Source organism: Lethenteron reissneri, chromosome 24 (assembly GCF_015708825.2).
Source record: "Lethenteron reissneri isolate LAM-NWPU_2019-01 chromosome 24, ASM1570882v1, whole genome shotgun sequence".
Lineage (NCBI taxonomy): Eukaryota > Metazoa > Chordata > Hyperoartia > Petromyzontiformes > Petromyzontidae > Lethenteron > Lethenteron reissneri.
Window position 1 is genome coordinate 13,328,903 of NC_083802.1, and position 13,994 is coordinate 13,342,896.

A 13,994-nucleotide genomic window follows, 5' to 3' on the forward strand; every position below is an offset into this window, starting at 1 on the left:
CAAAACAGATGCATTAAGACGCTGTCTTTCCGACAGACCTGTTCTTCACCTGAAGACGGCTGCTTGCGTTGTGGCCGAAATGTCGTGAGAATTTTATTATGTTTTATTTTTATTATTTTATTATTTCCATTCTACGTGACTTTACCGAAAGAACCAAGAAGATGAATCCCTGCAGTCACGAAAGCTTTAAATCGAAATTTCATTATCAAGGTCAGGTGGGGCCCCAAATATTTGATGTGTCAAGGGGGCCCCAACTCTGAGCTTTGGTCATCAGCGGGAGCCAAGGCACTCCCTGCTCCCACCCTCTGATACATACCACATGGCAAATGATAAACTGTTACACTGACTTTAAACGTTCTTCTTTTGGTCATATTGGGATGTTGCTTTTCATGATGTTCAGTTTTGTTTTATTGGAACTCCAACCGGCTCAACTTTAATCCGGGTTCACCTTAAGTTGTGTAAGTACAATACATTGGGAAGTAAAACACATTTTTATATGTAGGTACATCACTTTTAACATCCGTATGATGCTGCATCTGTTTTGGTCATATTGCACTCATTGGATGCACTTTCTGAGGATATTCACTGGACGTGCCTTCACTTTTATAGATTGAAATGAAGCCACTGATATAGCAATTCAGACTTAAGCAGTACTGTATCTGTACAAAAACACCATGAACACATCAATACCACTGTCTTAAAAGTATTTTTTTTTATCAATGTCTATTTTTTTAGATTGCCTTTTAATTAGGATGCTTTTATCACGTGTTTATTATGCATTCTATTATAGTTGTTCATTTTCATTTTTTATGTATTATTCTTATTGTTGTTTACATTGGGTCAGTCCCTTCATTTCGTCCCGTAAAGCACTTTGTATATAATTATTTGCACCAATTGTGCTGTATAAATAAAGTTTGATTTGATTATATTGTTACGTATAAGGAAGTTGTCTTTGACGAATGTGTTTGTGACGTGTGCTTGGGCCACCAGTGCCGGCGCAGTATCACCACATTAATTGTTTACTTCTACATATATTGTAACGCTGCCAAGTCCACACATTACTTAACCACTTTAAAGAGAAACTGAACTTTTAGCGCCTCTTTGGCATAGCTTGTGTTGCACCCGAAACGTTGTGATTGAATTTAGTTGTTTTCACTTTTTTATTTAAATTTTTTTTTCACCGAGTGACTTTACCGAAAGAATCAAAGAGTCTTCTTGGTTCTTTCGGTAAAGTCACGTAGAAGGAAAGTAATAAAATAATAAAAATAAAACATAATAAAATAATTCTCACGACGTTTCGGCCACAACGCAAGTAGCCGTCCTCAGGTGAAAACCAGGTCTGTCGAGGCGACCTGAGGACGGCTACTTGCGTTGTGGCCGAAACGTCGTTAGCATTATTTTATAATGTTTTATTTTTATTATTTTATTACTTCCCTTCTACGTGACTTTACCGAAAGAACCAAGAAGATGAATCCCTGCAGTCACCAAAGCTTTAAATCTAAATTTTATTATGTTTTATTTTTATTATTTTATTACTTCCCTTCTACGTGACTTTACCGAAAGAACCAAGAAGATGAATCCCTGCAGTCACCAAAGCTTTAAATCTAAATTTTATTATGTTTTATTTTTATTATTTTATTACTTCCCTTCTACGTGACTTTACCGAAAGAACCAAGAAGATGAATCCCTGCAGTCACGAAAGCTTTAAATCGAAATTTTATAATGTTTTATTTTTATTATTTTATTACTTCCCTTCTACGTGACTTTACCGAAAGAACCAAGAAGATGAATCCCTGCAGTCACCAAAGCTTCTAATCTATAAATAGCCAGAGCCGTCAGCCAATCAGGCACCGACTTAGCGCGAGGCTCTTTGTAAACCACGCCCTTTTATGCTAATGACAAACCCGATCAACCAATGGGCTGCCGAAGCTGAGATCCCGCCCTTTTTTAGGTCACGCCCATTACGTTTCTTCGGTTCCGCGGCGTGTTGCGTACGTACAGTGACCTCACGGCGAGGTTTGTGCAGTTTTATCTTCCCGCAAGCGACGTTAAAGATCTTCGTGGACACTAAAGTGGTGCTTGTGAACCTTTGTCGTTATTCTGCCGTTGTCGTTCGGCGAGCGGCATTTAAATAGGTCGCCGGGGTCAATGCTGCTGCTCGCTGCGGTGCGGCTCGCTGTGCTTGCGCGATGGGGAGCGCTGAACGAGTCGTATTTGTTGACATTGTTTAAGGGACCGTCCATAAATGACGTCACGTGATTTTGGACGATTTTTTACCCCCCCTCGTCACACCCCCCCCCCCTCAAATATGACGTCACAAAGCTTTGCCCCCCCCCCCCCAAAACCATACTGTTTCCATTTTGAAAATAAACATGCTTCAAATCGCTTTAAACTATTGTTATTGTAGTGCGTATTTAATGTGGCGCTGCACTCTGATGTTGTAGGATAAAACATTAAAAAGTCTATTTAATTAAGTAGAACGTGCTGTCTATATTTAAAGTTGCGCATTTTGATGTGACGTCACATTTCTCACCCCCCCCCCCTCGTCACACATCGTCACAAATGTCTGACCCCCCCCTCCCCCTAGGTGCGTGACGTCATTTATGGACGGCCCCTAAGTCAAAAAAAAGTTGCGGTTTGTGAAGGTGGGCCCGGCCTCTCACCCCCTGGGGGGCGCCGATAACATTCGTTGCGCTTTGTGGCAATTCAACAGCGGTCTGACTTGGTAACCGTCATAGGAATGTGGAATTTCCACCATTAGGTCAGGGGTCGGCCACCAGAAATTAGCAGCCGCTCAAGCGGTCACCCTCGATGTTGTATTTTACTGTGTCCCGGCTTTACATACCCGCGTTCTTTTCCCGGCTACGGATAATATCTGTGGCGAGTGATATTTGAACCCGTCATGAAGCCCTCCGCATTCACTTAGTCGCACTGACCAGCGTGGTGAAGTATGGTCAAACAAACCCCCCGTGACTGATACGGCGTGGGGAGACCATCTAGCAGAGGGTTGACCACAGGCTGTACACACAAATTATATTTCATTGTCATGCACATTCATGAATGAACCGCTTTAACCACACCAACACGTTTTAACCTGACCCCCAGAATGTATGAGAATTTTGATGTGGATTTTAGATTGTTTCTCAAATGAATCCAGCTCACACTGTGCAGATGCCCATCAGTCGCCTATGATCAAATGTCAGTACCCTCAATGTATCTGACCTTATCGGATCTCAGAAAGCAAATGGGGTTGAGAGATGAGAAAAACTGTGGAGGGGAAACTGGGAATTATAGGTGTTTGCATGAGCTGCCAAAATAGCCAAGAACCAGCAGTATAACAATGAGTTATTGGATCAATCTGTGCAGATATGTGAGCGTGAACCCCTTGTATTGGTTGTGTTTTTCGGGTTCTACTTCATGCTAGATGAAGCCAAATGCTGGTGAAGAGAATTGGCCGAGCATTCCAATGCAGGATCCTGCTGAGGAAAGTATTGAGACCCAGGCATTTCCTGGGTAAATAAAGGGCATTCATGGAGCAGTGGTGAACTGCTATGTGTGCTGCACTGTAAACCTAATCTGATTTGAATGTCAGCCATGGTTTACATCTGTGCTGAGTAATATCAAGATTGATTCTGGTCCTCGCCCAAGTAACCAAACCTGCACTGACCATCGTGGCGAAATATGGTCAAATAACCCCGATAACTGACAGAAAACAGGTCTTCAGCGCAGTCAGCTGATAATTGAATGTAAATTACATACATTATTTCAGTGGTACACATAATTTTTTAAAGAAAATCTGAGATAGTTACGTGTGGCCTTCTGGTACAGTTGACATGCATTGATCCAATGTATATGACCCTCTGTCATTCGCAGGGCTATCTGTGAGTTAGGATGAAGTTGCTGCCCAGGAGCTGGTCAACAAGCAAGCGTAGACCCCGGGCTTCCCAAGTGCTCACAGCTCATCTCCTGCAGCGAAACCTCCCACATTGGACCTCCTATTTTGTCAAGGTGTGTTAGCTCAGACCTTCCAGCGGTTATGCTAGATCATCATCATAAGTGATATTCTCTCAACTGGTGGATGAAGGCCTCTCTCCATGCCCAGTCTTGTGACGCAACAATCTCTCTAATTCATGCACATAAGCTGATTCAAAGCTCCATCTTCACGTGTTTGGACGTGTCCTTCGACTGCCAGTTATTCTCAATCACCGGCCATTGTCCTAGCAACGTGTCCTGCTCAATCCCAGTTACTTCCTTAACAGTGAATATGATATCTTAACTTGCGTACGTTCCCAAATCCATGTTTCTTATCGTGTCTGTGTAATTCCAAGCAAGGACCTCATCGTGCTTCTATGTACACTTCTTAGCCTCTGTTCCATTTTCTTTGCCAGTGTCCGTTTTTCTGATCAATATGTTATAGCAGATCATGTGCATATATTTAAACACATTTAAACTTTAATCATTCAGCACATTGGTTTGTTCCTTTTCATGATTAAATACAGTTTTACAAAAGCACTCCAACCCGCTCTCATCTGTTGTGGTTATCACAACCTCAAATTAGCTCCACGCACTTCTGATTAGTACTGTTGACTACGTACAGTGAGAAATATGTTCAACATACGTAAGTACATACATTGTATTGTTTGTATTTGATTCTGATCTGCCTTCAGTAATTGACCTAAATATATGTATTCTGGTTTGTTTTCCACTTGTGCCCCTCCAATATATTATTGTTTAGGAAAATTGGTTTACATGACTTTTGTTTTACTGATGTTCAGTGCAACTTTGTAGCATTCTTTTCCTTGGGTCTTCAATCAATTTTTAAAAATAATTTCCATTTTTTTGTTGTCATAATGAAATATGACATCAGATGAGATGGTTATTATTTTATATTATACGTTTATTCCTTTATCTGTCAGATCAAATTTCTGAGCAGAACGTGTAATGTTGCTGACATTAACTTTGGCAAGAATGTATCTACTTGCTTGATGCTTATTTGAATGTTTATTCAGTTGATTCGGGCACATCTCAATGAAGCTAGTCTACCCTTGTAAATGAATTTTTGTTATCATTTGTCGCCTCATCAATTATATATAAAATCTTCATGCAGATCATTGGGAACAGAATAAAATACAATTCAGAAGCTAACCAAGCAAGTGAGCAAACCAATTTTTTTTAAGTTTAGATTTTTCTCGACCAATGACCGCATACAAACGTATCAATCAGGCTATGAAAAAGACAAATTAAGCTCACGTACCATTATGAATAGCCTTTGTAGACTATGAAAAGGCATTTCACTTTGTGGACATTGATTAAGATGGGTGAGCTCTTCTACTTTGAAGTTGGACTGTGGAATTGTGGCTTGATGTTTCTTGGAGGAGCGGAGCCTGCATGTCAGGTCAGCGTGATTCTTCGTTGTCACGCTGTGCAATGAGAGATGGTCACTCGTGGCCTCTTTGTCATTTCAGTACAGCGATGTGCAGAACGATCAGTTTTCGCTGTCTCATTTCAACTGGGGAGTGGATGGAGCAAACTATCATGTGCTGAGGACCGGGTGCTTCCCCTTCATCAAGTACCACTGCTCGCGGAGACCCTGGGAGGACTTGACGCTTGAAAACCGCATCTTCACAGCTCTCAAACTCATCAACCTAGGTTCGATGATGACAATTTATATGATTACTCTAAAAATAAATATTTTAAAACAATGCACGGTCATTATCGTCATCGACCATGATGTTGATACCACACATTCTGAGTTGAACAGCGATCTCAGAATGCATAATATGTTTTTTTTTTATTGGTTTTGTGGGTCAGAATTAATATCCAAACACCATGCTTATCTTCAATGAAACAAATTGGAGGATGAGGGTCGTGGTTGTGAACTGAACATTTACCCAAATTAAGATCCACCAAAAAATGTATTTGAGTAGAAATAAAGTAGTGAACAAGTCACATTCGTCAGTAACACTGCCCTGTAAGAGAACTAATGATGCAATCGGCCGACTTTTTAGATCCTTGGAGGTTTTGATCAAGGGCCGAACACGTGAGCCTGTTATATATTATCCTGTTATAAGGCCGTGTTAATGATGAATGTGGTGAGTTTATTTGATTTCTGATGACGCTCTACTGCCAATACAGTCCTTTTGTGTTTTTTTGTTTTGTTTAATTAAGGTGAGTTTTTTGGCTCGTCATGGAAAACAAGCATCTAGTGAAGTCAGGTGCGCAGCAATCGAGTAAATGGTTGCAAGCAGACAAAAAAAGTACCGCTGTGTTCGGAAGTCGCAAAAGTGGTTGTCCTATGGAAAGACTAACCACTATCAAAGGAACGTGACATTTCTACCACATGTGCAATTGGGTGGGAAACCACTTCAACTTTTTTTTTTCATGAGAAAACCCCACCGTGTTTTTGAATGTCGTGATCCTCACAAGGCCCTGCAGAAATATCCGTCTATCCCAGGGTAGAATAGAAGATGTCGATATCGTGGCATTACACTCGGTAAATGTGAATTCCCTCGGGTGACGTACAAACGGAGTAGCGCGGCGTGGATTTGTGGTAGCAGGTGGTGGATGTGGCCTCATGAGGCCAATGTGGCTTTTGAAAGAATGATGATCATGACCGGCGATAGGAGGTAAACTTACTGCCGTGATCCAGTAGGACACAGTTGAAAGGTTAATTGTTAAGGTCTAGTGCCCTGTGTTCGGTAGCTCTTCCGATCAATGGGCGTCGGCCACTCGACCTGATTTACAGCTGCGGAATCGATGTTGTTAAATAGTTAAAGTAGGTGACAATGCAAGAAACTGCAGTAATTCTTGACCGTCCTTAATAGCCGACGGAAAACCCGATACTGCAAACTGCGCAGGACTTCAATTGTGCGGTCTCGGAGATTGTCGCGAGTATCGTGTACCACGTTAAAAAAAAAAACACTTTGCCCTTAATTTAGTTTAGCAGGCAATTGTGCTTTACCCCACCTTAATTATTAACAAACTGTCACATCATCAGCCACGATCAGTCCACTGTTGGATGGAGGCATGCTCAAGCCGTCACGATGCAATAATTCACCTAGTACCTGCCATATACTGTGTATTTAATATTTAATTGGATTGTAATGATGCATTAAGTCATCATTTAACATTGATTGTTATGTTCAGGGTGGTTCAGGGTGCATGTGTCAAATCGTGAGTGTGAGGCTCGATTATTGTTCATAAAAAATTACATGCAAATTCTATTCTCATGTTACCTTTAAGCTAAGGAAGTGAACGAAAACATAAACGAGACAGATGTAAATGTGAAACAATATGTATGACATGGTAAGAACGATCGACTCTTGAATCGAATTGTGATCCAGAATCCTGACAAGTCAGTGGGAGTGAATCATTACACAATTTGCATTTAATGTGCTAACATTTCATAAAATGGCTATTTTCAAAGTGGAAAATACATTGTAGCATGTCCTTTCATAAATTTGCCTCCGCAATCCATGCAACTCTATTAGAATAATTTAAAGTCAGTGTCCTAATGATTTAATTTCGTTTGTTTTCCCCCCCCTAGGGATTCCGACGCTGGCGTACGGCATGGGCGCTTTGTTTTTGCCAAAGGTCACAGAGGTTGTGACCACGGAACAGGGCCCTGTCACCATCTACTTTCTCTACAAGGAGCAGGAGGGGGCCGTGAACTGAATTGAGGTGGCATGAGGGGTAACTGCAAAGTGGAGAAGCCACCCTGTCTATGCAAGGCAATCATTAATGCACCTGAGCACAGATGACTGGGAATGACTCTTAGGCCTTTGAACATGAAAGAGGATTGAACAGAGATCAGTTTTCATGAGGGCGGAGCTGTGGTCTGTGCCAATGCAAGCTGTTTGCACTTTTGACTCGATTCGTGCAGCGTATGTAGTCTTGCTGCCGACTGTCGTCACTTTGTAAAACAAACAACGCACGCGCGTGTTTCTTTTAACCCGAATTATCCCTTGGTGTAGTCTTCGTAAGATTTAACGGCAAAGTTTAATGGAACAATTAGGGGAGAAATAATAACCTCTTCAATGAATTTTGGATTCATTGTGAATTGCAATCCCTTTTCCACAATACAGAAAGCTCCTCTGCGGCATCGCGTAAAAAAACTTACCCTGGTTGCAGATCATTGTGGAGAAGAAAAAAAACCCAAGGCGGTAACAACATAATTGCTCACACTGCCCACCTTTGCTAATCAATCGTTGTCCCCTTTGATTAAAGCTCTTGTTGATGAAACAAACAATGGGGAGTGGTGACAGCTGCCGAGAGGTCAATTGGGCTGGAGCACGCGTCTGGAGGAGGAGATGATCGCTGGGGGAGCCACCCCTGGCCATCGCGAGCGGCGCTAACGACCTACCCGCCATCGATCGTGTTAATTTCTTCGCAGCGCGGGTGTTAATTGCGTCGTCGATTTCACGCCAGCCCCCACCGCCGTTGCGCTGTAATTTAGTGAAAGTGATTACTCGTGAACCCGGTGCCGGGCATCGATCCCTTTCCGCGACATCGTTTGGCCGCCCCTCTTCCCGGCTCTGGGAAGGCTTCATCAGTCCCAACCGGGACGCGCGATGGAGGTGATGGTGGTGAAAAGTGATCGCCGAAGGCCACTAATGAGACAACCCGGCATTGGCTGATTTAGGTGGCAATCGTTTGATTTATGCGGCGATCGTTTGGCTGTGGGGAGAGACAGATCATTGCCAATGAGGCTGGCTAACAGCAGTTTCTGGTTTTATTGGTTGAATTTATTTAATACTTGCTTGTACCTACAAAACAAGTGACATGTGCTTAAAAGTGATTTTTAAATGAAGCCAAAATCAGATACCAATTATTTTTGCGAGTCAGCAAGCAAAGGAATTGCCAAATACAACAAGACCGACACAGCTGACTATGTGGCGGCAATTCGGAACTCGAGTTGAAAAGTGCTCCAAGTTTGGAGCTGGATTGACAGGTGGATGTGATGTATGTGGATAAGTATTATTTTTTATTTTAGTTTTTATATTTTATTGTTTAATTCCCTATATTTTTTTATAGGGTGTTGTTTTTTCTTATTGTATTGTGAATTGGACTTCCAATTGTTCCCCAAGATTGACCCCCTGTTCAGGCCGCTGACAGCATATTTTGCTAGTTCTATTTATCAACACTAGTAATTGTTTCATGATATGACTAAATGTCAAATTGAAGGTTTCAGGCTCTAAATTTAAAATGTTTAAAAAAATGTGCAGGGCAGTGTGGATGAGGGTTGAAAAGATGTGCATTATTAATTGATTGCGAATATGGCATTTATTTTTTTGTATGTTAAATATTACATTCAAAACTCGAAACCGCTAACAGTCCAGGCTAAAGTGCAGTTTCACCGCTGATTCTGTCCCTTCGTTATATTGCACCCTATATTGAATTTCATGCCCGTGGAAAGTTATTACATCCACACTGTAAAACTCATAAGGTAATCGAGTTGTTAGGGGTGTAGTGGGGAGGGAAATTTGGTTGATGGAAAGTGTAATATAAAAATGACATGTCACAAAAGTGGCTCGTGAAAACAACCCAGCGTCTTCTTGTTTGAAATTTACAAGAAAGCATAATGGGTGCAAACGGACCTCCGGGGTACAGTGCTGATGGAACCATAATTACAAGCGCATTTTTTTTTCGTTCCATGTTTCCTAGTAAATAAATAAATGAGCCTCAAGAAAATGTCCGCAGAGCGAGCGGGAGCCTCATTGCTATGCGCAATTTGTCTCGTTTATGTGTTGCTTGCTGAAAATATGCTTGATTTAATTTACATAAGCGGTCGTAATTAAAGCGCCGTACGTGAACACGTTGCGTCCTCTTAGCTTTAATTGTACGCTGTTAATTGTTATTTGATTCATATTTTAAGACAATTTTTCTAGGGTTTGGTGCTTTTAATCAATTTATCATTTAAATACGGTACTGTAAAATACGTTTACCACAGTATTTAGTTTTATACGGTGTCCAATGGCAAATACGGAATCACGACGTGAGTGGCAAACATTGATACTGGGACATTATCAAGACTTGAACATAACATTTATGTTTTGAATATGATTAAAGTAAACACCTGACATTACCGATGTAATCTTTATTATTATTAATAGTACCATAATATTTATGTAGGAAAGTCTGACTGAGTTTCAATACTTTTTCAGCGAGGTCCAACATGGGATGTTTGATCAATTCTCTAATTGACAAATTTTTCTTTGTAAGGCATTGAATTTCATAGCAAAACACCCAAACACGTATTAGTAGGGGATGACAAAAATATCCACTAATGAGTTACGACCAAATCCCCCAGAATGTGCCCAACTCGGAAGCTGAGCAGGGTTGAGTCTGAATCGGGCTTGGGTGGGCAACCTCAAGTTGCAATAGGCTGCTGTGGTGCTGCGTGGTGGACAGCAGAGGGCAGTGAAGCAAAGTTCATTGTACTGCTCTCCGCTCTCTGCCTTCGCCAACCCCTGTTCTGACTAGCGTGGTGGAATATGGTCAAATAACCCACATGGCATCGGGAGGCCATCACCCAGCGGTGGGTTGACAAATGGCTGTAAATGTAAATAGGTCAACAAACCATCTCGGGCGCCTTAGGCACCTCTGCCTACAGGAATGGTATCACACATGATGTCTATTGAGATAGTCTAGCTTTAAGACCTAATGCGACTAAAAAACAAAATTTTTAATTATTAATTGTTGGTAATTTCAAACTTGTAGTTTGGGGTAAAGCACTGCCCACAAATGGTCTACTGGTATTAAGAAATGGCAGAACATGGATTGCAAACTAATTTACATCATCTAAACATTTACAATTACTGATAATTGCCAGGCATTTTATCATGCTCATGTTAAATTACTTCTCATAATGGACTCATTATGCTATTACTAATGACCACTTATTATAAATGAGTATATAATGTTTACAGATTAGACGTTCGCTTCCGAACAAACGTGCCGAAGCACATTTGTCCTTGTAGCGCCTGGAAAAGGTCCTTATTTAACTTTTTAATAATAGTGACGTTTTTAAGTGCACTGTGCTTAATTCTTACTGCAGTGGTATTTAATGCGGTACCATAACGAGATGCGGGGCCCTGAAGGGATTTCACAGATTCTAAACTCTTTTCCGTGACTTGTTTTCTAACGGTGGATTGATCTCGCTACCGAGCCAGTTTCCTTTGATTTGACAGTTAAATTCCCTTCTAGATTTGATGCTATCGTGACTGCAGGGATTAATACTCTTAGGTTTTTTTTCGGTAAAGTCACGTAGGTAAACAATGATAAAATATAATAATAAATCACGACGTTTCGGAGGCAACACAAGTCTCCGTCTTCAGGTGGGACTGTCACAGCTAAATTTAGCATCCGAAACGTGATTTATTATTATTATTATTTTACCGAAAAAACCCTAAGAGTATAGTTAAATTCCCACTATCCATTCAGCATTTTCTTATGGGCAATGTTGCTGTAAAAGCGGGCATGAAAGAGTACAATATCTCTTTCATTAGCTGGCCACTATGATGTGCCAAGTGTCGTATAACTGATCCTGAATTTGGAGATTACCATGTATAAAAGAGTCGTATATTTCGCAATACTGAGAAATTGTCTTCTCAGTTTTATTAGAGTTATTTTTTTATAAAAAAATTTGTAAAGTTATAAATACACTCCTGTTATCGCAACGTTTGGCAAGACTAGATTTCAGAAAAAAATCATACCACGTGTTCATTCAAAAAAAAATTATGACACCATGAAACGTCGTAGTTTATAACAAATACAAAAACACCCCATATACAATTCTATACGCTCCAACTACTTCAGGTTACTATATTTCTTTTATTTGTAATTTTACCCCCAGTAGATCGCAAAGCCTTGCACGGCAATTCCCCAGCGTCCCACAAAAATCACGTGACATCGGAAGAGGGAGCTCTCCGCTGTAATTATCTTTTTCCCCCCATCAATTCATTACGCATTTGTGTGGTCTCGGTTATTAATTAAGCACGCTGATTAACTTGAGTAAAGAAACGGCGTTGATTATCACCACCCGTCCCTGTGCGCATCGTGATTGGATGGCGGAGTGGTGGAGACGTGGGGAGGAGGAGTGATGCTTTTCCCCTATTGGGAATCCCTGTCATATTAAGCATATGCAGGCAGTGACAACGAAGGCCCGAAAGCAACGAAGGAGGGAGGGGAGGTGTAACCCAATTGAAGGCCGGCCAATTTGATCAGAAGGTTTCCAAAAACGTAAAGATGTAATCATGCAAACACAATGGGCCCAGACAGCTAACCATACTGGAAATTAAATATTTCCAAGGACACATGTAGGTTGAAAAGTGTTACCTATTCCGTGCTTTTGCATGATTTATCAACAAAAAAAAAGTTTGTCATGGCTTTTGTTGTCCACATTTCTTTCCACGTTTGTTGAAGGCTTTAACTGTCAGTAATTTGTTGCTGCTGTATCTGCAATTGCACTCTTTTATGCATGGCTATGGTTTTGTTTTTCCCTGGACTTATAATTTAAACATCCGTGCCTTTGTTCTTGTATATTGTTTTTATTGTAGTAATGCCACATTTTCTCTCTCAATAACACATAATAATAATTCTAATTTACAGCTGTTTGTCAATCTCCATGCTGGATGAGTAGAAGGCCATGGGGGATGTTTTAACCATAGCTCATCACTCGAGTCGGTGTGGCCAATGTGGGACTGACAAAGGGTGACAATTATTATTTTACAATTCCTATTACTCGATAAAAAATGGACATCAATAGAGATAATGAATCTTAATATAAGCAAGAGGGAATGAATCTCAATTTGACTCTCAACTGGGCGAAAGGACATCAGTTTCAATACCGCTCTCACGTGGGTTAAAGGTTATACTAGTTAAATATTGATAGAGCAATTAATTATACCACTGCGTCGGGTTTTCACGCTTGTGCCGTATAGATCTCTGATGCGTTTTTTTTGCGGCAGTAAGCGTGTTGTTTGGCATGGTGTCTGACGTTTCGCGAAATGTGCTGGGAACTTCTTTAGAAATTGAATTGAGCAGTTACACTTCCTCCGTTGTATAGCGTCGCGGGCTGAAACGTTGCACGTCATACCGAACAATACGCGCTACAACCCCAAGACACATCGAAAAGCAACGAATTACGTAACACATTCTCTATTTTGATTTAAAGATTTCGTGACTGCAGGGATTCATCTTCTTGGTTCTTTCGGTAAAGTCACGTAGAAGGGAAGTAATACAATAATAAAAATAAAACATAATAAAATAATATAATAATATAATATAATAATATAATATAATTATTAAATTCTTTTATTTTATTATGTTTTATTTTTATTATTTTATTACTTCCCTTCTACGTGACTTTACCGAAAGAACCAAGAAGACATTCTTTATTGATAAAGGACATCATCAATCCCAATATGATTGTCACATGTTACATAAAGGTAGTCTACTAGATAAACGTCTGCATCTGTGAGTGGAAATATACATTCTGGCCTGACTCTGACCAAGGTAAAATATAATAAAAATTATGTCATTGATAATAGGGTTTTCCCCTTTTTTCTGGCAACAAAACAGGTGTTAAGATGTTAAATCACCAAACTCAAATCTTTTACAAGGAATCATGTCTGGATTAACCACAATGCTTGTGGTCAGAATGCAAACAAAAAACATACTCTCAAAATATATGCACTGTCCTTGAAACTGATTGGTCCACACCAGAAACAGCTTTCTTTTGAGCCTCGTCTCAAACGGTGTTAGACCAGAGGACGCCAAAAGGCGTACAGCCCAAAGACAATACACTATCAGAGTAATGAGAGCTCGGGTTGAGCATCTACATCATGGGACCTCCTTTGCCAGTACCAAAATATGATAATAGGGGTTTCCCCTTTTTCTGGCAACAAAAGAGGTGTTAAGATGTTAAAACACCAAACTGAAACCTTTTACAAGGAATCATGTCTGCATTACTCTTTGGTTCTTTCGGTAAAACG

The 13,994-nt window shown here is 40.5% G+C and overlaps 1 protein-coding gene across 5 annotated transcripts; it reads left to right on the forward strand.

Annotated features, from left to right (window-relative positions):
- Positions 1–1,957: 1,957 nt before the first annotated feature.
- Positions 1,958–12,556, forward strand: C24H15orf61 (chromosome 24 C15orf61 homolog). Of its 5 annotated transcripts, none has more exons than XM_061558340.1 (5): positions 1,975–2,016; positions 2,588–2,645; positions 3,874–4,008; positions 5,466–5,649; positions 7,547–12,556. In XM_061558340.1, exons 3-5 carry the CDS (start codon positions 3,892–3,894, stop codon positions 7,672–7,674), a joined length of 429 nt encoding a protein of 142 aa, XP_061414324.1. In that variant the 5' UTR covers positions 1,975–2,016; positions 2,588–2,645; positions 3,874–3,891; the 3' UTR covers positions 7,675–12,556. The 5 variants fall into 5 exon arrangements, with proteins under 5 accessions (XP_061414328.1, XP_061414324.1, XP_061414326.1 ...); XM_061558342.1 differs by having other exon boundaries at positions 2,014–2,075; XM_061558343.1 differs by lacking the exon at positions 1,975–2,016 and adding an exon at positions 2,124–2,166.
- The last annotated feature ends 1,438 nt before the right edge of the window (positions 12,557–13,994 follow it).